Source organism: Typha angustifolia, chromosome 6 (assembly GCF_048772165.1).
Source record: "Typha angustifolia cultivar Huaian chromosome 6, ASM4877216v1, whole genome shotgun sequence".
NCBI classification, from domain to species: domain Eukaryota; kingdom Viridiplantae; phylum Streptophyta; class Magnoliopsida; order Poales; family Typhaceae; genus Typha; species Typha angustifolia.
The window spans coordinates 7,157,937-7,179,667 of record NC_133244.1 but is presented as its reverse complement, the minus strand read 5'-3'; the positions used below and the strand labels follow the sequence as shown (position 1 = coordinate 7,179,667).

The 21,731-nt window shown below is 36.4% G+C and overlaps 2 protein-coding genes and 1 non-coding gene across 4 annotated transcripts; 1 reads left to right on the top strand and 2 right to left on the bottom strand.

Annotated features, from left to right (window-relative positions):
• Positions 1–3,065: 3,065 nt before the first annotated feature.
• LOC140761658 (protein HESO1) lies at positions 3,066–8,526 on the top strand. 2 transcript variants are annotated; one of them, XM_073099084.1, is made up of 9 exons: positions 3,066–3,445; positions 4,239–4,424; positions 5,853–6,014; positions 6,489–6,667; positions 6,745–6,840; positions 6,966–7,035; positions 7,295–7,425; positions 7,521–7,631; positions 7,778–8,526. In XM_073099084.1, exons 2-9 carry the CDS (start codon positions 4,256–4,258, stop codon positions 8,231–8,233), a joined length of 1,374 nt encoding a protein of 457 aa, XP_072955185.1. In that variant the 5' UTR covers positions 3,066–3,445; positions 4,239–4,255; the 3' UTR covers positions 8,234–8,526. The 2 variants fall into 2 exon arrangements, with proteins under 2 accessions (XP_072955185.1, XP_072955184.1); XM_073099083.1 differs by having other exon boundaries at positions 3,068–3,344.
• A 939-nt stretch (positions 8,527–9,465) lies between these two features.
• LOC140761804 (U1 spliceosomal RNA) lies at positions 9,466–9,626 on the bottom strand. The gene has a single exon (XR_012104621.1). It is a non-coding gene; the product is annotated as a U1 spliceosomal RNA (small nuclear RNA).
• Positions 9,627–10,103: 477 nt separating this feature from the next.
• Positions 10,104–16,997, bottom strand: LOC140761521 (probable methyltransferase PMT11). The gene is made up of 9 exons (XM_073098881.1): positions 16,194–16,997; positions 15,606–15,755; positions 15,244–15,514; positions 14,203–14,313; positions 13,728–13,887; positions 12,717–12,974; positions 11,134–11,256; positions 10,824–10,901; positions 10,104–10,589 (listed from the first exon to the last, which is right to left on the bottom strand). Exons 1-9 carry the CDS (start codon positions 16,887–16,889, stop codon positions 10,382–10,384), a joined length of 2,055 nt encoding a protein of 684 aa, XP_072954982.1. The 5' UTR covers positions 16,890–16,997; the 3' UTR covers positions 10,104–10,381.
• Positions 16,998–21,731: the final 4,734 nt, after the last annotated feature.

The following is a 21,731-nucleotide window of genomic DNA, read 5'->3' as shown; positions in this document are numbered from 1 at the left end:
AGAATTAGCTCCTTTTTTTTTTTTTCCTAAAGAGCATTTAAGGAGAGAGAAATTCCTATGTTTTGATGAGTTTTTCAAAGAAATATTTTTATAGGAAAAGATCATTTCCTAAGGAAAAACAATTACTCATTTCCAATCTCTCACTGTCTCTCTCTCTCTCCCTTTTTCTTTTTATTTTAAATAAAGCAGCTTCATTGAGCCAACAAAGATGCTGTGCTCCCCTACACTTTGGGTGCCAATGCACCAGAGGAGTCCCAGCAAGAATGTTTACAAAACTTTGGGGCTAACTGGTCGCCTCGCCTCCATACATAGCTTTGAAAGACCAACCTCCCCCTAGTTAGCTAATTGGTTGCTTTCCTTGGGTACATATAAAACTCTAGCATCCCTCGTCCCCTTAAAAAATCTAAGACAATCAATTGTCACTTTCTAAATATGCCAGGGAACCACAGCTTCTCCTCGTAGGATTTTCGCCAACTCTGAGTCAATCTCTATTAGCACCTAGTTCTTAAGCACAAGCCTTTGCAACTAGGGCGGACTCAGAATGCACAGGGTCCCAACACGCACCTAACAGCATGTCGGTCTTATCTCTAAGGATTACAATTTCTTCGGCCTACGCGAAGTCCGTCCTAAACGAGCTATTTGTGTTTAGTTTCATCCATCCCGTCTCCGACGCCTATCATTTGTTGTTGTGCCGGTGTTCTGTGCCGCCCTTCTCTTTGACCTTGGTTTCAAACTCCGCAACCTTTTTCCAACTCTTAGCCTAACAGCATCACCTCCTCCTCCTCCTTCTACTACTATCTCTTTTTTTACTTTTATTTTTTCCTTCAAAATTTTTTGAATTATGAACATCATATATTAAAGAGATTTTTATAAATCATATCCTATATTTTTATTTTATTATTCGTACTCGTCTTTGAAGATTTTATAATTTAACATTTTATTTTTTTTTCTTGTAGTTTTTATTTAACACTCAGATATTATTTTAACTAACTAATGTCGATCAAATTACTAAAATATCTTAATCATTCCCTCTCATTTTTTATATTTGCAAGATAGAGGTAAAGATAGTGGGAACATAGCGCCCCAATTGGCCTAAGACTATACAAAGAAAGCTAAGAAGCCTACAATAGTAGAAGATAGGTGGACAAGGGTAAACTGGACTGTACGAGTGTAGGATGGGTGAAGTTGAACTCAGATGGAGCCGATACTAACAAGGCATACCAAGAAGGTTCAAGGGCAACTAAGGAATGAGAAGGGGATTCTCGTGCAAGCTGCATGGAAGCCTTTGCATAAGTTTGGGCGATCCACTTGGACCTTAGTTTGGTCAAGAATAACCGTAAGCTGATGTTAGAGACCACCACTCCAAGGAAGTTATTAGAATTCTACGTAGTAAGTCATCTGTCCGTGGAAAATCATGAACATAGTAGATGAGTGTTTAAAGATGTTGAGATACTTTATTAGTTTTCGTATGGTACATGTGTACAGGGAGGGTAATCGGATGGTTGATTGGGAGAAATCTCCTCTAGGACTACTATTGGGCATAACTATCTAATAACCCCAGGTCTTTGTAATGTCCTTTTGTGTGATACTTCAACTGTCCTAAGCGGCTAAGGTACACCTCAGCTGAACACAGCTCGTCTTCCAAAAAAAAGAAACAAAAAGAATTATGCGACCACCTGGTTTTCATAGAAAAGAAAACATTGATCACTGTTGGTGATTTTTGGTGCATCCGACCGGCTCCACTTTGGAGCAGAATTCCTATGGACCATACTAAATCTTTGTGAGATTTTTTTATCTTAAAACTCCCTAAGTTTTGCTATATATTGTCATTCATACTTTTTTACCATATTGATATTTATCAAACCCTATATTTTGTTTTTAATGTCTTGTCAATTATCATATAGATGAATTACATTAACTATACATACATATATATACAATGACCTAAGTACCTTGATTAGTTTATTAAAATTAAAATAAAAGTATGAATAATTATACTAACGACTTCCTAACTAAGCTCAAATTATAAATATTTTAGGTATTTAAAATTTTAATCTTTTAAAAATAACATAATATTTTCTATTCCATTAGCTACTATTACGTGGATATTTAATTATGGTTAATTTAGCCCGTAAGATAATTGAGGTCATATTAGGCCCATCATTGACTAATCAAGCCTAACTCAAACCCAGTTGAGTCCTGTCTCAAAGCCCGTTGAGCTTCTACTGTGAGATTCGTGAGCACAGTGAGCCCCCCCTTATGCAAAATATTTAAAATGCTCGGGGTCTTTTTTATGACATCCTCTTTATGATATATTATATTCATATTGCCCCTGTCATTAGGATATATCCGCGGAGCCACATTTTGTTTTCAGAAGGGGCAAATAAACATATTCATTATATAATTTTAATAATTCCAAGTAAGTTACAAAAATTCATAGCCATAGCCCCTGCACGTTGGTATATAAGAAGTATATAAATGTGAACCCCATGTAGAACAAATTAGGGGTGAAAATGGGTCGGATTGCGCTATCCGATCCGATTCGGAAAGAATTTTTGAAAAAAATTCAGATACAGATTCATACGGGTCAGATATATTTTTCGGATTTAGATACAGATATCGGATATCCGTTTACTCGCATATTTTTTTTGAATGATTTATAGTTTTTAGTTTGCTTATTTAAATAATAAATATTAATATTATTACTAATAATATGTTATATATTATTTATAGAGATTAATTTCTCTAATTTTACATATTTAATATATAAAATTTTTTATTTATTGTAAAACTCTTAATATTTTTATGTTAATTATATCTAAATAAAATATTATAATTCTTTTAAATTCAATCAATATCCGTTTAAAATCCAATCCTCTATCCGAAAATTATCCGTATCCATTTAGTTGATATATGATTTTATATTTTATATTTTATTATCCGTCTAATATCTATAATTCATATTGGAACTAAAAATATAAGTTGAGCACAGTATATGTACCCTTTTTTTTGTGGAACAATCGTCGTGGAGTCCACGTCGCCATCAGATAGATAGATGTAATAGTAAGAGGTACCAAGTAGCACATGGCCGAGGCGAGGCCGAGAGAAGAAACGAGGGTATCCTTCGCCACGAAGTCTCACGACATATAAAGAACTCCGTGCAAAGGAACAAAAGGCGCACTCAGCGCGCGAAAAAGGAAGGCAATTGGACGCGAGCGAGTCAACTTTTGGTCTTCCTACGAGACTAACTACAAGCCCACTCAGGCCGGAGAGCGAAGTAGATTGAAGAGCATTCATCCCAATCGAAAAGAACTTCCCCACCGATCTCTTCCGGGAATTTCTCCGTACTATCTCCTTCTAGTCGATTAATACTCGTTATCTTCTCGTTTCCTAATCTTTGTTCTACCTTTCTTTGAGCATTGCATCTTGGATTAGTTCTTGACAGGTCAATCCGCTGTTCCTTTTTTTTTTTTTAAAGAGAAATTAGGGCTTTTATACTTTCTGGTTCTTTGTTGTTCCGAGGTCTGCTCTTGCTGTATAGATGGATTATTTATCGTTAATGTGACCTAAACTAGGGTTTTAGCGTAGGTATTCTTGTTGAAATTGTCGTTGGTATTCTTGTTGAAATTGTTCTTCTTGAATTCTGCATATGGATTTTATAGTCAATTTTGATTGATATCTTCATATCTTTTACAATGGGAGAAAGAACTATTTGACTTGAAGATGTGAGCTGCCTTATTAGTAAAGTGTAAACCACATGCAAACATTTTTATGGAGTGTAGGAAAAATACGAGCTTCAGAAGAGGAGTTAATGATGTTTTCACAAAATTAAACAAATATCTAGAATAAAATTTTAACTTATAACAGGGAATCTCTGCTTGTCATTATCAGGTTATGAGTGTCTCACCCATGAGATGTACTTCTAAACACGTTAAATTTTATTTCACCCACGCTAGGTGGACTTAGTAGATAATTTCAATGTTTTTGTGATTTTTCCAGAACTGTGTTCATTATAATGTGCTGAAGTTGGATCTTGTAGATGGCATCTTCAGAGCAAAATCAGCTTGCTTTTTAGTCGTAAAGAACACATGGAACACAAAGATTTTGAAAGATTGAGCACAATTTCAAAATTTTCGAGGAAATTAGGCCTTGTTATCATCATCACCTCTCACTAGCTTATCTAGTAATATCTTTCCCTGAGCTCACTGCTAATCTACTTGCTTGTTCCTTTTAAGCAGCTAAAGTTTTTGGCGTGATGGACTACTATTACTCTAGATCTACCAAGGGGGTTACAAATTATACATTGGAGCTTTGTCTTAGAGAGATCCTCTCTTTCATTAAACCCATGGAAGTTGATCAAGTAAAACGAGTAAACACCATTAATGAGCTTGCAGCTTCCATAGGATCCATTGCTACCTTCAGAGGTAAATGATTCTCATAGATTGATGTTATTTATTCTTTCTTCTTTTGCGTGCTAAAAGCAGTGTTTGCTCTTGCTTACCTTGAGACTCGCTAACTCGGTGCATTTTAGTGTTCAACAGCAATAACATATTCCCTTCAGTTATATAATTGCTTTCAAAGATTAGTTACATTTTTGGTGGCATTAAAAATATTTGTGGATTAATTACATAGTAAACACACTGGCACAGTAAGCTGTTTACTTCACATGAAAAGAAAGTTGAATTCTTAATATACTTATGCATAGTAACATATTTACCATTTGATAAAATGAATGTAGCTGAATTGGATGACAGTTCTATTTTTCTCATTAGGCAGACAATTTTTTCATGGAAATGAGAAATATTAAACCTTCGGTTAGCAGTCACAAACATATAGATGCCTAAGGCTAAGGTTCACTCCCTTAATAGTTTGGTCATCCTGCTTCTGCCAATGATGTAGGGGCTAGTAACTTGACGCAAAATGTTTATTTTAGAGTCATAATTAATCACTGGGAGTCTCTTTTTTTCTTTTTCTTTTTTTTTCTTTTTTTTTCTCTTTGCTCTCTTTATTGTGTTCTTTCTCTCTCCTGGTAGTTCCTTGCAGTCAGCCTTTTTCTAACCTTTTTTGAAGACCAAAGCCCAAATCGACCATATCTGGAAGGCTTACAAGTTACAACCCTAATATTTTTTCTAAACCCAAGAATTCCATTTTACTGTTTTTTGACACAAGACCATGAAGAGAGCTCACTATGGGATCAGACTTGATAACTCCAAGCTTGATCGCCACCTTTTTTTGGTGCTTTGATATAGCCTAATCTGATCAGTCCCCAGATAACCTATTTGGCATACTTAATTCCTATTTTCACATCTTTCAACCCTAAGCTGTAGAAGAAGTTAACTCAGATCTACATCCAATTTCAGATCTTATTGACCACTAGAACCTGCCAAACTAAGACCTACACATCCACATCCAACCTGATAGCAAGTCCTAAGCCTTCTTGGGCCAATCCTATAGGTTAGTTTTGTAAACTCTCTGACTTCCTTCTTATGAACTGCTTTTATGAGTTTTTCTCCTTTTCACTTTTCTAATAGTGCAGGAGACAGTCAAGGCTGCGATATCCAGTGGATTGATCCTTGTTGGAACTTGGAAGTGAAGAACCAAGACTATATTCTGCTAGTTGTTTTATGTCAATTTGGTATCAGAGTTTGTTGTCCTGCATTAATTTGGTATAAACATTTGCAAGCTACTGACAGTCACATCAACATTCTTTCGTTGTCATTTAGGATTCATCTAATGTACATTAGAATTGATGACCTTTTCTTTTGTTGTTTATTAGATTGAAGCCTAATACTTAAAATAAATGAAGTAGGAATATTGAGACCATTTGATGAGGACATCTAATTACTGAACAGGTGCTGCTGTCAAGCCATTTGGATCTTATGTTTCGGAACTCTATAGCAAATGGGGTGATTTGGATATTTCAATCAATCTTCCTAGTACTTTGCAGTCGTCTCCAAATAGGAGACTTAAGCAAAATGTACTACGAGAGCTAATGAAATATTTGCGAAAGAGAGGTACTCTATTAATATTGCTCACTTCAAGTTATAATTAAACTAATAACAATTTTTTGTGTTTAGTTCTGTCCTATACAACCTCTAGAGTTACTCTTCTGATTTCTTTCTTGTTTCCTACCTTTCTGTTGTCAATCAAAGTCGTATGTCTTTTATAAGGCATAAATTGTCTGTACGGAAGGAAAAAAGCTCTCTGTATTGAATGTCTAGTACAACATAGCATGCAAGAGCTGCTTAGTTGAATAGTGAGATCAATTCTCAACTTATGTGCCTTCATGTGGCAAAAAGACATGTTCATTTAATTGTTGTCATAGTCAGACTGAGAATGTGAGAGGTTTTGAATGACAGGTATGAAGACGTCTCTCGTTATCAGAAATCATCAACCCAATCTTTGGAATCTTTTTTTTTTTAAAAAAATAAAAATCTTCCGGCATATAGCTTCAGGAGGTGAATTATCTCCATTTCTTCTGTATTCAGGTGTGGCTTATGGTATCCAGTTCATACCTAATGCAAGAGTTCCATTGCTAATATACAAAAGTGTTGTCTATGACATTTCTTGTGATATCTCCATCAATAACCATCTGGGTCGTATCAAGTCAAAAATCCTCCATTGGATCACTGAATTAGATGAGCGCTTTGGTGACATGGTTTTATTGGTTAGTTTAATTAATTCCATGATGATCCTCTACATTATCTCTATTATGTATATAGAATAATTTAGTGCCCCTTGCAGATAAAGGAATGGGCTAAAGCGCAAGAAATCAATAATCCAAAGTCAGGGACTTTGAACTCATACTCTCTCTGCTTGCTTGTTATCTTCCATTTCCAGGTTTTCTGATAATTGCTTCATCTGAGAACTTGGGATCCCTTTAAAATTTTCAATTGAAACTTCACAACAACTGCAAGCTATATTTGTTGCCTCTAACTTCCATCTTTTTTTAACACTTTTTCCAGACATGTGTTCCTGCAATTTTACCTCCTCTTCGGGAGATTTATGAAGGGAACATTGTTGATGATGTGACTGGTACACTATTAATGCTTCGCCTTCTCATGCAATTCTTTGCCAAATGTGCACTCGTATCTCTGTTTATGTGTGCACTCGTGCACACCAACATAAGCAACTATGCACACATGCATGCGCACATAAAATATATCCACAACGTGTATTTAGGTGTCGATACATGTACACATACTTATAGCCTTTATGTCAGTTACTTTGGGTTATGTTGGTTTCTCATCAGTGATTGTCGGTAGTCTGTATGTTCCTGGCCATTTTTATGCAGAACCAAGTATCATTAACAGGAGACAGATTAAGGATATTTGCACTGCAAATATAAGGAGGTTTAAGTCCCGAGTTTCCAGAGAAAGAAATAAGAGCTCTCTTTTTGATCTTCTCGTATCTTTCTTTGCTAAGGTAACTAAGATAATTATGCTGCTGAATTGATTTTGTTACATTACTGTGTAGACATGCTTACAAGGATTATGGATTCTTTCTTATGGCCTACACAGTTCACCGTACTTCCGGCTCACTTTTCAGAGAGAGCCATATGCACCTACACTGGTCGATGGGAAGACATCAGTAGAAATCCTCGTTGGACAGCAAAACCTCATGCTATTCTGGTAAGACCTTCCCTCAAACCTATTGAAAAGAACGCCAGGAACACTTCACGTTAACATCTCTATTGGTGTGTGGATCAATTTGAAAGTTGTGTTCGTAGGGTGACTTGTCAATCTAACTGCTGTTGATAATATGTAACCTTTGTTAGGTTGAAGATCCATTTGAACGGCCAGGTAATGCCGCAAGAGCAGTTGGCTTGAGAGAGCTTGGCAGAATCTGTAATGCATTTAACAATGCATATCTGAAACTCTATCATCCTGAGCACTTGGATAAGAAATCTCTGCTTGCTATCCTAACTAGGCCGAGCATCTACTCGCAACTTAGCACAAAGGGAAGCAACCGGCATAATCCACCTGTTGGAAATTTGGATTATGTAACTCATCAACGAGTTGAAACTTTGAGTCATATAACCCACGAGCATCTTCCTTGCGTTGGAACCCTGCGTCATGTCACGGTTAAGCCAATTCATGACCAGTTTCATGACATGCTGAAGCTGGACGAGCGACATCGAGCTTCATCATCATCCTCTTTTACTTCGCAAAGCCAAGGAGTCACGGATACTCGAGGGAAGCATTTGTGGGTACCAAGGCATTCAAACAGATGATAGGTGTGTATGAAAGTATTGCTACCTTCATCTGCTTTATTGGTTAAACACAGCTGTGCTAATAATGGTTTTGAGAACATGTATTATTTAGAGTTTTTGACCATTCTAGGTATGCCGTCCAAACATCGTAACTTCCAAATTTATTTAGAGGACTAGTCGATGTCATATAAGCATACCTAGGAAGATCACTCTAGAGAGATTTTGTTCAACAAAATCACTCTGTTAGTATATTTTAGCACCTATAGTAAATAAATGTTGTATAAATTGCTGATTTATTGAGTGGTTTATAGATATATTATACCTTGTTATTTACATGTCCCAAAGTTGCTTAGGGAAAAAAAATTTTCTATCAAATAAAAACACAAAGTAAGGAAGCAATTCTAATATACATGTAGACAATATTTTATACAGTATCCAAATAGACTAGAAGGCACCTAGTTCCGTAAACGTTTGGAATACGGCATCCACGTAAATTAGATGACACCTAATTTCATAAATAGGTTTGGAACTCATTTGTTTAGATATAATGTTTGATAAGCAGACTTAAAATAGACACGAATTCCTTGTATATACCAACATATCATCATTGGCTGATACAGTGTCGACAGCTTCAAAGTTATATTTTTAAGTTAATATTTTCTATATATAAAAGAGCTGAAAACTCAACTAAGACTTTCATCCTGATCAGAAGTCCTATTGGTTGAGTTCCGAAAAATGATATTAGCTAGTTCATATGAGGTATGGGGATATATTTTGAATTGTTTCCCAGTTTCACGTAGATCGCCACAATCCTTATTTATTTTTCATAAAACATTTAACTCTTTAAAGTATGGCAAATCTCTAAAAATGCACCTTCTATTAAATTTCTTTTTAAACAAAAATAATTTATGAGTACTACATGATTAATGTTAGACCTCTAAAGACCATTTTATTTTTATTTTCTAAAAAAGAATATAATTAAGAGCCAAATAACTATTTTATAGTTTCTATAATTTAAAGACCATTTTATTTTTGCTTTTCTATAGTTTCGACCGACCTACCTTTGGACGTGTATAAGTCATAAGATTTCATAAGACTCGACTTGCTATTTAAACCTTTTTAATTACCCGAACCCAGGCCGTTGAAATAATCAGAATAATTATTATTCTATAGAGAGTTTTAAGTAACTACACCCATAGTCCGTAAGATATGAAGGGCTCCGTTTATAAAGGGTTTATAGTTTTAAGAATTGGTAGGGGCCGCGCATGGCGCGTACCCCCTCTACCACAAATTATGACGTCCACTCTCCCACTTGGGGAGATGGTAAGCCAGCGCTCCTCCCAAGTGCAATGGAGGCCGCTGACCTAGGACATGAGCCTTATTGATCGCCCATCGACCCCGTCCAGGTAAGTATGAAATAACGTTGCCCCAGAGCCCTCTTTTATAGACGCCAAATTGTCCCATTACTCTTCCATATACCGATGTGGGACTAAACTGCCTTCCCATTATGGTCACTATACACGCGGCGATTATTTGGTCAAGTGGATTGATTATAAACGAGTTGGATCGATTGCCTCTTTTGTTTTCCGATTCACCACACCGGATTAGGTGGATAGATGTAGTCAGAGATTTGGGATTTATTTGCCGGTCGATCGTTGGTTCAGAAACCACATTTGATGCCTAGTAAGCATAACGTCATTTGTACGCAACCATCTGTAAACTACGTTAACTTGTGACGATAAAAGGTAATCAGGATAAAATTTCCCCATGATAAAATTACCACGTCTCGTTCGATCAGATGTCTCTGCTTAAATAGTTCCAATGAAAAGAATCTGAAACACAGTTTACATAAACTAATGGAGACCAAAAACATCAAGACCACAACACTATCTTCAAATAAAATCCTAGGATCTTTTAGTGCCATTACTAATGTACAAGAAAATAATCCAAACAGTCTTCTTTTGTCGTAAGACAAGATATTAGTAAATTTATGATGGAACAAATGGTCTAACTATGAATTTGAATTGTATTCCTAGCTGCTATACAACAATGTTGGCACCTTCTGCACAAGCTATATTGGCATTGATACTCCAGTAATTCCCAGACAACGGTTATATGTCCTCAAGGCAACCTGGGCTTCGCCCAGGGAGGAAAAATTTTAAGACGAGCCTACGATTGCACCATCTGTTTCTCACCCATCAAAATCTTTCTGCTTGCAAACGGCCCTTCAGATGTGTCACGTACATCTGTCCTCCATCCCATGGCCTTGGTGATCTCTCTGATATCATAGATGATGGATTTCGTGTCACGGATGTAAGCCCTGCCACCAGGTCTTAACATGCGATCCATCTCTAGCAAGATGCTTGAGATGTTGCACCTGAAAAGAGGAACAAGCACGCCAACTTGAGTTCATTTTCCAAGGAGATCATCAATCATGGGAATAGTCACCATTCATGAACCATGTCACCAAATTGAATACATCCGAGAAATTTATTTAATGATTCAAATATGAAAATTTTGATTCTGAAATAATAACTGAAACTCTGAAAGCAATAGATTGAAAACAGTAAATTAATTAAGGTAGATCAGCTCAATATGAAAGGAAAAATACCTATTTTGCTCCTTTGAGAAGAGGCCAAATGCATGCAACAGATCATAAGTTCTTGGATACGTATCAAATGGTTCACACCTGCCCAATTAGTGGAAGGAAGAAGTCCAGTCATTATACAACAAATCAAGAAAATAAACAATTGTTCAATAATGCAGATAATACATCAAACCAATGTAAAAGAAGATTGTTATAATCAGGTGTGCAGGCACTAAAAAAATGAAGTTCGATTGTCAAATTACATACCTGACAATCAAACCAGGGAAAAATAAAATATTGTAATCTGAAGTACACTAAGGTGAATATACTGTACCAGTCATGAGTCACGCCAATAAGTCCACGGTCATATATTACAGGCAATGTGTTTGGTTCGCTTATTGGGACAACATTCATCACCCAACAATCGATCTGTTGATCAATTAATGCAGATGCAAACCTATCACCAGAAAGATGACAAAAAATTAATACAAATTACCAGAACTACATGACAGGGTAAATTATACTTGGGTACATGTAACTAACTGTAAGAATGAAAAGATTCTTTTCTTTCTAATCAAGAAAACAAACAGCACAAGGAAACTCTAAACGCAAGAAAGTCACCATAGTATATAAGAGAGTATTAGCAACCTTATAAATATAATTGCTACACTATCATAACATTAAATGGCGTCATATGTGAAGAAAGCAATATAAAGTCATCATCTTTACAGTCAAAGAATTCTTCCACATCTTGACTTACAGCAGAACATTAAGTTTCCATTCCCATTAGCTAATACTTTGGTTCAAATCCTCAATCTTGTGTGGAAAATACTTTCTTTGATGCTCAATGAGTTACTGTCTAGATAATTTGAGGTCATTAAAAAAATGTCACAGTTAGATAATCAGATAGACAGTGCAAAACTTTGTTTCTCTACAAGCATAAAAATGAAATCTTGAACACGAATTGTTATACCACTTAACAGAAAATATCATAAAGAAAACTAAAAGGGTTCCTCAAATATTTATACTATTGGTACCGCTTCAGATTGCATCCCGCTCCAATTTGGGAAACTACAAGAGTTGTTTAATGTTGCCCCTCCTATTAAAATGCTATACATATGCAAGATACAAAATGAGTTTATTTAACTTTACATCGAAATTCTAGGACAAGCTAGAGCATCATATCAACTATAAACAGTAGAAGTCCAACTTTTAGCAGAGGAAATGAATAGAAACTCTAACCATTCTGTTTTCCATGCCACTAAGATATGGACACTATAAAATTAATGAAGTGTTTCTAATCATCCTTTTCAAGTATGTGATATCTAATTAAAAGAAAAATCAGAATACACAAAAGTGCCTTAGGATTTCTGATGTCTGACACACACATATGTTCATTTCTTAAGTTCATCTTTACTAAATCAGTATTGTAAAAAAAATTCTATGTTCTTCATCCAGGCCTGAAAGAAGGATTCTTCATGAGTGACAGTTTTCTGTTTCTTGTATACCCTACCAAATTCTCGAAAAAAAAAACTTATGAAGATCTTCATTATCCCTCTAAAAATAAAATAAACTTTTAATCGTCCAAAAACTGACAGAAAACAAAACAAAAATTGGAACCATGAGTTCTAGTGTGCGTTTCTAATTTTTCCTAGAACATAAAAGTTAACAAAATACTCTATAGCTACCTACATAGAAATGTTCTTATTGTGTCGTATGACTATATGAAAATTAGTTGTTTTTGTGTTCTAACTTGTTCTCATTTTCTAAAAACTTTGAAAATACAGTAGCTGTTACCCTTTCTCAGGTTCAACAGAAGCCTCATACAGAGGAAAAAAGGACCTTCCTGCCACATGTCCTGATGACCCTCCAAATGGACTGATACAACAAGTGAAGTAACTTAAGGAAGTAACTTACCCTCCAAATCCAGCCCTCATGTCCATGACATTCCGCAATTTCATTTTTTTCCAATGGAAAACGCGAATATAGCTTGCAATGATGTCATTCCAAAATCTCGTTTCTGCCTTGAAAAGCTCATTTTTCGCAATGAAAGCATCCATTTCAACACCTTGAAGCCTCTTTGGTGGTTCATTCAGGCGAGAAGGCCACAGTGCAACATTTAATCCGTCTCCATTATCAGGTAGTCTGCTGATACATGCTTTTAGATTAATATACCTGCAGAAAGCCAGAGCAACTTAGTAACCAAGGAAAGAAGCTTGAAGAACAGAATAACTATAAAACCAGGAAATTTGGTTACAAAGCACACTCAAATCCTTAATTAATTTTCAGAATCTTACAAATAAGCTCCTAATGCACAAAGAAGCCACTGTAATAGAGAACACAGAGGAATACAGAGTTCATAGCTTAACCATAATTTTCAAATTCCTTAACCAACTTTTGATGTGAAATTTGAATTTCATTCATTTCATAACTCTTACAAAAGTTTAACCTTTCAAAAGGACATTTTTCATTGTTGACAAGGAAATAAAAATTATTAAGCTTGTTTCAAGCACAAATTTTGATACCATAAAATTTTCTCAATTGCTTAAAATCTGTATGGACCTAGATACTATAACACATGATTGAAACCATTTTTGGTAGAAGATATAATGACATAACTTTTTCAACCCGGCACTTCAAGATCTGCATATTCTTTAAGATGACATCATCTACAGACAGTACAAGGAAGATTAGTTAAGCTACGAAAGAATAGCAATACGAATGAGCTCAAAGGCAAGTGCTTAAAAATCATATAATGTGTTAATGATGAAAATCAAATAATAATGCACATATAAATCTTCTAAGTTCTCTTCATTGTCAAAAGAATTGTAATTTTTCAGGAGAAAGAGATTGATACACCGGAATGCATATGATAAAAGGCATTCTTGCACTGATTAGCAGTACACGAAGGAAGGATCTTGAAGCTACCAGACATTGTTGGGATCATCCTCTGCATCACAAAGCGGTGGTTGGACTCCCGAATCACGACTAAAATAGCAAGTGTTGTTAAACGGTTTCCTCCATATGGCAATGTAGCCCTCTTTCTTGACAAGCTCCCAGCACATTCGAGAAGTGAGGTCCTCCATTTCTATGCATAAGTATGTCTATCAGCAGCAATTCTAGAGAAAGCGTATGAAAAGAAACACTATTATCTTCATCAAAAAAACCTTAGATTGATATTGAAAACTGAAAGTTGTTCTACTATTAGAAATAATGCTTACCAACCACAGTTATCCATGTTAATTTCTCTATAACTCTAAATGAAGAGAAAATTCAATTTGGCTATAATATTGTTCCACTTTAAAAGACTACTTCTCTACAATTTGACCCACCTTAAAAGCAATAAATAGATAGACTTATAGAAGAAACAATAATAATGGTTCGAGTGCTATTAACTAAGCACCTTTCCATGCCTCCTGTTGGCTCTCTTCATGCTTGTAAACAGGTTGCGCTGCCCAAGCAAAATAACCTCCAGCTCTGAGCATTCTGTTAATCTCTAGAAGCAGAATCCCATCTTCATCACAAATAAGAATTATTCAGTTGTAGAATCAGAAAATTAAGAAGCCATAATAAAATCTCGTCAAGCTTCTGATGAAGAAAGAAATGAAACAGCCATATGTTGAAATACTTGGTATGGTTTTGTCAATATCTGACAACTGGATTTTCCAAGTGTAAAAAGAAAATAGATAAGAGTAAATTTAGGAGCACCAGGATACTAATTTGGGGAACCCCTTACAAAATTTTAATTATGAGGAACAAGTTCCTATCTTTCTAAGACAAACCCCTAACAAACATTTGGCTAGTTTAATACTGAAGATGACTACAACCCTGTGGAGGTAAAGAGAAGGGAAAAGGCCAAGTTTGAAGCAGGATGAGTCTAAGTGTATATTGTGCTAAATGCTAACAGGACTTGTTAGCAAACAAGCATTTTATTTCCTTTGGAATTCAACCAATCAAGGCAAATGTGAAGGCCACTCAGAAGCTCAACAACTCCCAGAATCTCTTGTGCTGAATCCAATGAAACAGAACAACTAAAAAAACATTTATTGGGACATAGCTAAAAAGTGCAACAGGACTACACTCTAGATTGGTCACAGATCTTTTCTCTACGTAGAGTACCAGAATGTGTATGAGGAAAATTCAAGACCTCATTAGTTGAAATATGTTCTCGCATATGAAAGTAAAGCTTGCAAATTATTTTTCCAGATAAACTCCAAAAAATGTCATGCATAAAATTTGACAAGATCATGTTATCCAACTCATGAAATAGCAAGTAATGCATCTTTTCTGATAGTCTGGGAACAAGAGTCAAAGAAGGTGAATGTTAAATAGAGTAGTTAGACATTTGAGGCTCAGCATCACATGCATGCTTATTGGTGAACTCCGCATGGTAATGCAAGAATTACTGAAATTAGTTAACCTCAATATGTGAGGAGAAGGATACCATCACGGGTCCAATTAATTCGGCAGCGTGAGCAATGAATTAAATCGAATGCCTGGCTGGGATACAATAACCGGCGTGTTGCAAACGCTGCTACCATCGCCGGAACACCACGTTCAAGAGCAAACTGGATCTGGTTCTCATGTACATCCTTTGGAGCAATTGACAAGGTCAACACATTCCGTGAAAGTAAGAAAGCACCAAAACTTGCTACCCCACATCCAACATCAAGGACAACTCTAGTATGAGAACCAAATGCAATATCTGGAACCATCTTTTTTTTTTAAAAAAAAAAACTGCAGTTAGAAATATATACCAGCAGAGATGACTGAGACCATGATACTGGCAATGTAGAGGTAGGATACCTGAGAAATCTGGTCCAAATATTGATCTGCTCCATGGATAAACTGGGTTCCCCCTCCAGGAAATGTAAATTTATCTTTAATCCTTGTGATCCAATTTTGCCCTCCTTTATCTTCGACCAATCGCGTATGAGGTACATTGTTAAACCATACCTGAAGTAAGAGCACGCAACTATTAGAATCTTTTAATGGGATAAAACAAGAAGGAATTGAGTCAGAAAGAAAAGAAAATCATGGAACAGTAATCCAGATTTTAAACCAACTTGAGATCTCAATTTTGTTTTGCCATGCTTGCCTATAGCTAGCATCTCACTCTTTTGTCGAGGACGCCATCTCTGAAATTTCTTCTATTTCCTCTTCTCATCTTTTCAGCCCTAACACATCATATTTTGACTCATCATCAATGTGTTACAACTGACTATATTCCAACCAAGATTCAGAGATCAAGAATCGATCAGGTTAAGTGTACTTCAGCCCACCAACTCATCACAAGGTTTAATCACCAACAATACCACATTTAGCATGTGACACTTTAAATACATAATCACTAATAATTCTTAAGAAATATAAAGAAATCAAAGATCTGCAAACCTCATTTCTACTTCTCGGCCACGGGATCGGGGTCTTGTACCCCTTCGGCGCCGGAACTAAGCAATCCAACCCTTTCCCTTCCCCAGGGCAGTGCCGCTCAAACCTCTCCCCCTTCTCCGTCGACCTGAGCTTCTTGATCTCCTCCTCGTTATCCAAACACGGTATGTACTCTCTCATGCTCTCCGGACACATCCCAAACTGCTTCACCCTATACCGAACCCTATCCCTGACCTCTCCACCACTCATCTCGTTTGCCGGGATGCCATCGTCGACGCTCTCCCCCAGATCTGAATCCAATGGCCCCGGATCAAAGTCTTCCCGCATCGCCCCGCTCTCATCGACGATCCCAAACCTCTCCGGCGGCGGCGGAGGTGGAGGCGGAGGTGGCGGAGGCGGAGGCGGAGGAGGAGAAGGTGGTGGAATCGCGTCGGGAGGGGGAGAAAAGAGGAGCTTCTCATTAGAGTCGGAGATGAGAGAAGAGAGGTTAAAAGTGAGGTTAGAATTTGGGGAAATGGCGATGGAGGAAGAGGAGGTGGAGGAAGAGGAGGAGGAAGAGAAGAATACAAGATGGGGGGTGGCGTCGGACCAGTGCTTGCCGAGGAAGAAGGCGGCGACGCAGGCGAAGGCGATGACGAGTGCGCGGACGAGGAGAGGGGTCTTAAAGAAGCCGGGGAACAAGTCGGCGACGGGTTTCATGGTTTCTTAATTCGCAAATCAATTCCTCTGCCGATGTCAGTGAGGAGGGAGAAAGATGGGAATGAGTTCGGGATGGAAACGGGAAGGGAGCAGGAAAACTACGAGTGACACCATAGCAGTGGAGTGAAATTTGCATTAAAAACCCTGCATTTAAGATAATGTACGTTTAGCACCTTGCACTTTTTGCCATTTACGAATCACTCCTTATTTCGTACAATTACTTAAAAACACAGCCTGGGCAATAAGATGGCATGCCAAAGTTATGGATATCATCCTTGTGGATAAAGACTAAAATTTATGATATACCTAAGGAGTTCTTCCTTCAATTTCATCTAATTTATAAATCTATTAATCTAGGTGTTCATGCGTTACTTTTTCTAATTGTTTCTCTCATCTTGTTCACAGAGACTCTGCTCTGGGTTGCTATCAGGATGAAGGTACGATTTGACTTCAAGAACATCGATTTCTAATCGAGAATATCTTTTCCGATAATTGCAGGTGCCTATCCGAGATCATTGTTGGAATTCAAAGTTTTTCAATCTGATCACCATCTGCCCTTGTTTGGATTCATATTTCAGATGTCAGCACAATTGTTGGTGAGATAGAAAATGATAGAAATATAGCTATTAGAAGCTTCTGCAGCAGGTATGGTGCCCATGGTTTTCTGCTTCAAAACTTTCTTCTTGTGTATAATTCAATGACTAATTTGGATATCTCATACTTATAAGGGTAATTCATAAAGATCAAGTTTTGTATGATATGAACTTCGACTGTTAGCTTCTCAACTACTCCATTTTGGTGAAATTTAACATCAGAGTAGCCCCGTCTCAGTGGCATTGCTTCTTGGCAATAGAATGCAAGATTAAACCACAAAGACATCTGCTCATATTATAAGAAATAGGGATAAAACCAAAAAATCAACACAAGAAGTTGGAACTTTTCATGAGTTCTTATTGCAGCCAAACATCTTGACTAAAAAATGTATGGCTTCTGCCATTAGAAGCTTTCCCTAATACAATATAAGCTTCCTTTTATGTATTAGTTTTCTACTTCAGTTAGGACAATCATGAAGGGTCCAGTTCTAGTATCACTCTAGCAAGGATTAACACTTGCATTTAATTCTATATATGTAGTTCATAGACTTAAGTATGTCAGCAATGTAACATCAATAGAGTCAAAGAGCCATATATATATATATATATATAAGTAGAATCCTACTAATAGTTGATTGCCCAAATATCTTATGAGATCATTGATGGTATGACATCTCAACAGTGACTGACATTGCCTTTTGAAGAATATATGACAGCTCATTAATATAATCATAGACCCAATTGGATGTTTCTGACATAGTTGAGCTAAAGCCAGTATGAACCTTTTAAAATGTCATAAAAGATTGAGTGGATAAGCTTCAGATTATGCAGGATATATACTACAGTAGTCCTAGTTTGTTCCAGTTGCCACCTTAGGACAATCCGCTGGTAGTACTTCCACAAATGCACATAAGAATCTGACCACTGTTGCTATCTGGGTAGAGATTCGACTTATTGTAGCAAATGTCTGAGCTTCTTTATGTCAGGATAAGTTTCAGCATTATCTTACAGCAAGATTGAGAAGAAGTAACATAATCTAAGAAGCTATAAAATGGTATGCTAATTTTTGCCATTGAAGCCCACAAAATTATAATCAATTCTTGGATTATCTCATCATATTCTAAGACAGTTTGCTTTACTGCAGATGAAAGGAACTTCTACCATCAATTCCAGAAACACCAAATTTTATACTAATCTAATCCTAGGAGTTAGTGGTGACGAGGTTGTGAGTTTGGTGTGGCCTAATACTTCCATCCGATTACGCCATCATAACACATATCATTTGGAGTAGGTAAGATGTCATAGTTTTCATAGCCCTTCTAAGATTTGTTCTACTTTTGCGTTGAAGTCTAAATCTCCCTCCCTTCAGATGTTATTATACTCATCACTCCACGCCATCTCTACCTCAAACTCCCACTCTTTTTAAACCAATCACTCTCCCACCTTCTCAAGCATCAACCATTAAGCCTCTCTTCACTATATCTCTCTCAAGCCTTTTGTGTTCAAAATGGAAGGTCTCATTCCATTTATATATAGAGCCATAGTCCAGTACAGAAAAAGTAAGCAAATTCCTCTAGGAAGTCTGTTGTTCAATGAGTCGCCGCCGCCGGCTTTCTACGTTCATTTGCCGGGTGATTCCGGGAGACACCGGTCGGCAGAGACCCACTTCATTTCTTCGCCGTCGAACTCCACAAAGGCTAGTACCGGACTGCAGTAGATTGCAAAGGTGATCAAGGTTGATGTCTATGGCTTAGCGTAGAGTTTGTGATGGAAAAGTTTAAGGAATTGTGAATGGTTTGGTTTACTTTAATTTCCTCAATTCAATAAGGTATGGGTCTTCTAAAGGAGGCCTGCTCTGTTGTGCTGGTGCTGTACTGCTGTGTAATGTTTCAGGTATTGGAGAAGAATTTTAGAAGAAGAAAATTACATACGACACCCTACATTTGAAGATTTTATTAATCAATCCCTTCCTTTTCAGTATTTACAAATTGACCCTCTCTTTTCTCAAAAATAGCCGCAAAATGCCCTGGCCCAGAGTTCTAAGTTCTAACTCCTCCTCGTTGGGCTGAGAAGCTCTAGCCCAAGTGCATGACATAGGCCAATTTAGGGTCCAATTCCCTTCTGAACTAAAGCTTATTTGATAGAAAACTAAGAATAAGAGTAAAACAATTTCATGACTAAGAAGAAATTGAACACAAGTCAATTTTTGAATCTATCTGCATTATAAGATAAGAAGAGGGCTTCTATTTCGTTCTAGATGAAGAAAAAAAAAACCAAAGATAATTAGATGGAATTATATACACATGTATCATCGTATTGTATCATATCACATCATATCTTATCATATCATATTATATCTTATCATATCATGGTATACTAAGGAAGGAAGTTACATCTCCAACTGGTGTTGAGTCTGTTGACCAAGCTCCTACCTTGACTCAAATTATTGCAACACTAATGCATGTAGTTTTCAATCTACCATTATTTTGAACTCAAAAGAAAGAGCCCCATTATAGTCTAATGATCAATTCCAGCTGATCTATGATAAAAATTATAGGTTTAATTTTTCATAAATATTAAACATTAATGAAAGTTTAATTAATCAGTACTAGAAGGCTAGGAGAAGAGTCCAAACTTGGATGGAGGCAAAGATCCATGTGATTCTCGTGCTCATCTTGGAGGTACTAAATGAGACAAACTCTTGTATGATTAGATCCAAAATCATCTGAATAATAAATTACCATATCATGATAAAGAGATATTATTGTGACATTTCAACTTAGAACATTTCATTAGGTAACTTTAAACGTTAAATAGCTTTTGATTCATCACATTAAAGAAGTAGGGACACTTGTTATCGTTGGGATACATAATTCACGTGTAGATGGGACCCAGTCCACGTGGAGTCGGAACGGATGACGATGATATGGTACAACTGAGAACGGGTAAAAGTTCTTTTTATGGACTAATGAAAAAAAATTAATTTCTTATTCATAACATATTATATATTATTAGTAAGACCAACGAGTCCAATACCGTGAGCAGCCTAACTTGAAATAGACAGCAGAGAAAAGAGGAAAAAAATAAAAATTAAAAAGACACGCTAACTGTTATAGAAGGAGAAGCGTTTAAAAAAGGGTTTGACTATAATTTGCGAATTAGAGAGGATTAATTTACAAATCCACCTTCTCTGCACAGGCCACTGTCCCAAAAAGTGAGTTTAATTTAAATAAATAAATTTTAATATTTTGAATGATAAATTAGTTTAACATAATTCATAGTTAGGTCCTCTGCTATAATATTAAATTAACTAATCAACTATTCTATAAACTTAAGCTATTAAATAATAATATATTTTCTCTAGCATATAGCTAACGGTATATCCTAGATTCTCTTTCGAGTCGATCCCACTTGTGCTAAATTTGTCAAAATAAATAAATAAAAGGATTAAAATGGTAACCCATGGCTCTCTCTCTCTCTCTTGGCTATACCCGCTAATAAGGCAATAGAATAATTGAACACCGGTGGTCCAAAGCTAAATTACCGCAGTTGAACACCCTATCACTGGCAAACTTCAAATTATTAATAGAGAGGTCATCCTACTCAAACGCCAAAATTATTAGAAGTGCGAACTAGTCTAATTCCAACCTGTAAAGCTACACATAATTAACTTTATCATGCACATAATCTTACTCTCTATTCGTTTCAGAACGTGGAAAGCAAGAGCATCCTAAGTGCCTCCAAGTTCCTATCACGTATAATGGAGCATATATAATTATCTTCTTTATTCGAAAGTACATTTTGCCGAATAACTGAATGAACTCTCGGCATTTGGTACATTATCCTCAATGAGTAAACATCATGTGTTCCATCTCGAGCAGTTATAAATTGTCACACAAAAAAAGTTAGAAAAGATAATACTAAAAAAAGAGTGTTTTTATAAGTGTTAACTTATGCGTAGGATGCACCGAGTGGTAGGTTTATAGCTGACTATTTAATTTAAATTATAATTTTTTTTATTATATTTCCATGTTACTACTGTATAGTACCCAAAGGGCACTATCGTCCTAAAAGTGTCAATTTAGCTGGGTTTAAAGGCCAGTTTGTGATTGATAAATATGCGTGATCCACGAACAGCGTTCAGCAGTCATTGACCAACCATTCATTTTTAAAACAATTTTATCAAACTTCGCGATGCAAAATAGCGCGGAGACTTTAATTCCGGCGGAAGTGAACCGGTTTCTTGAAC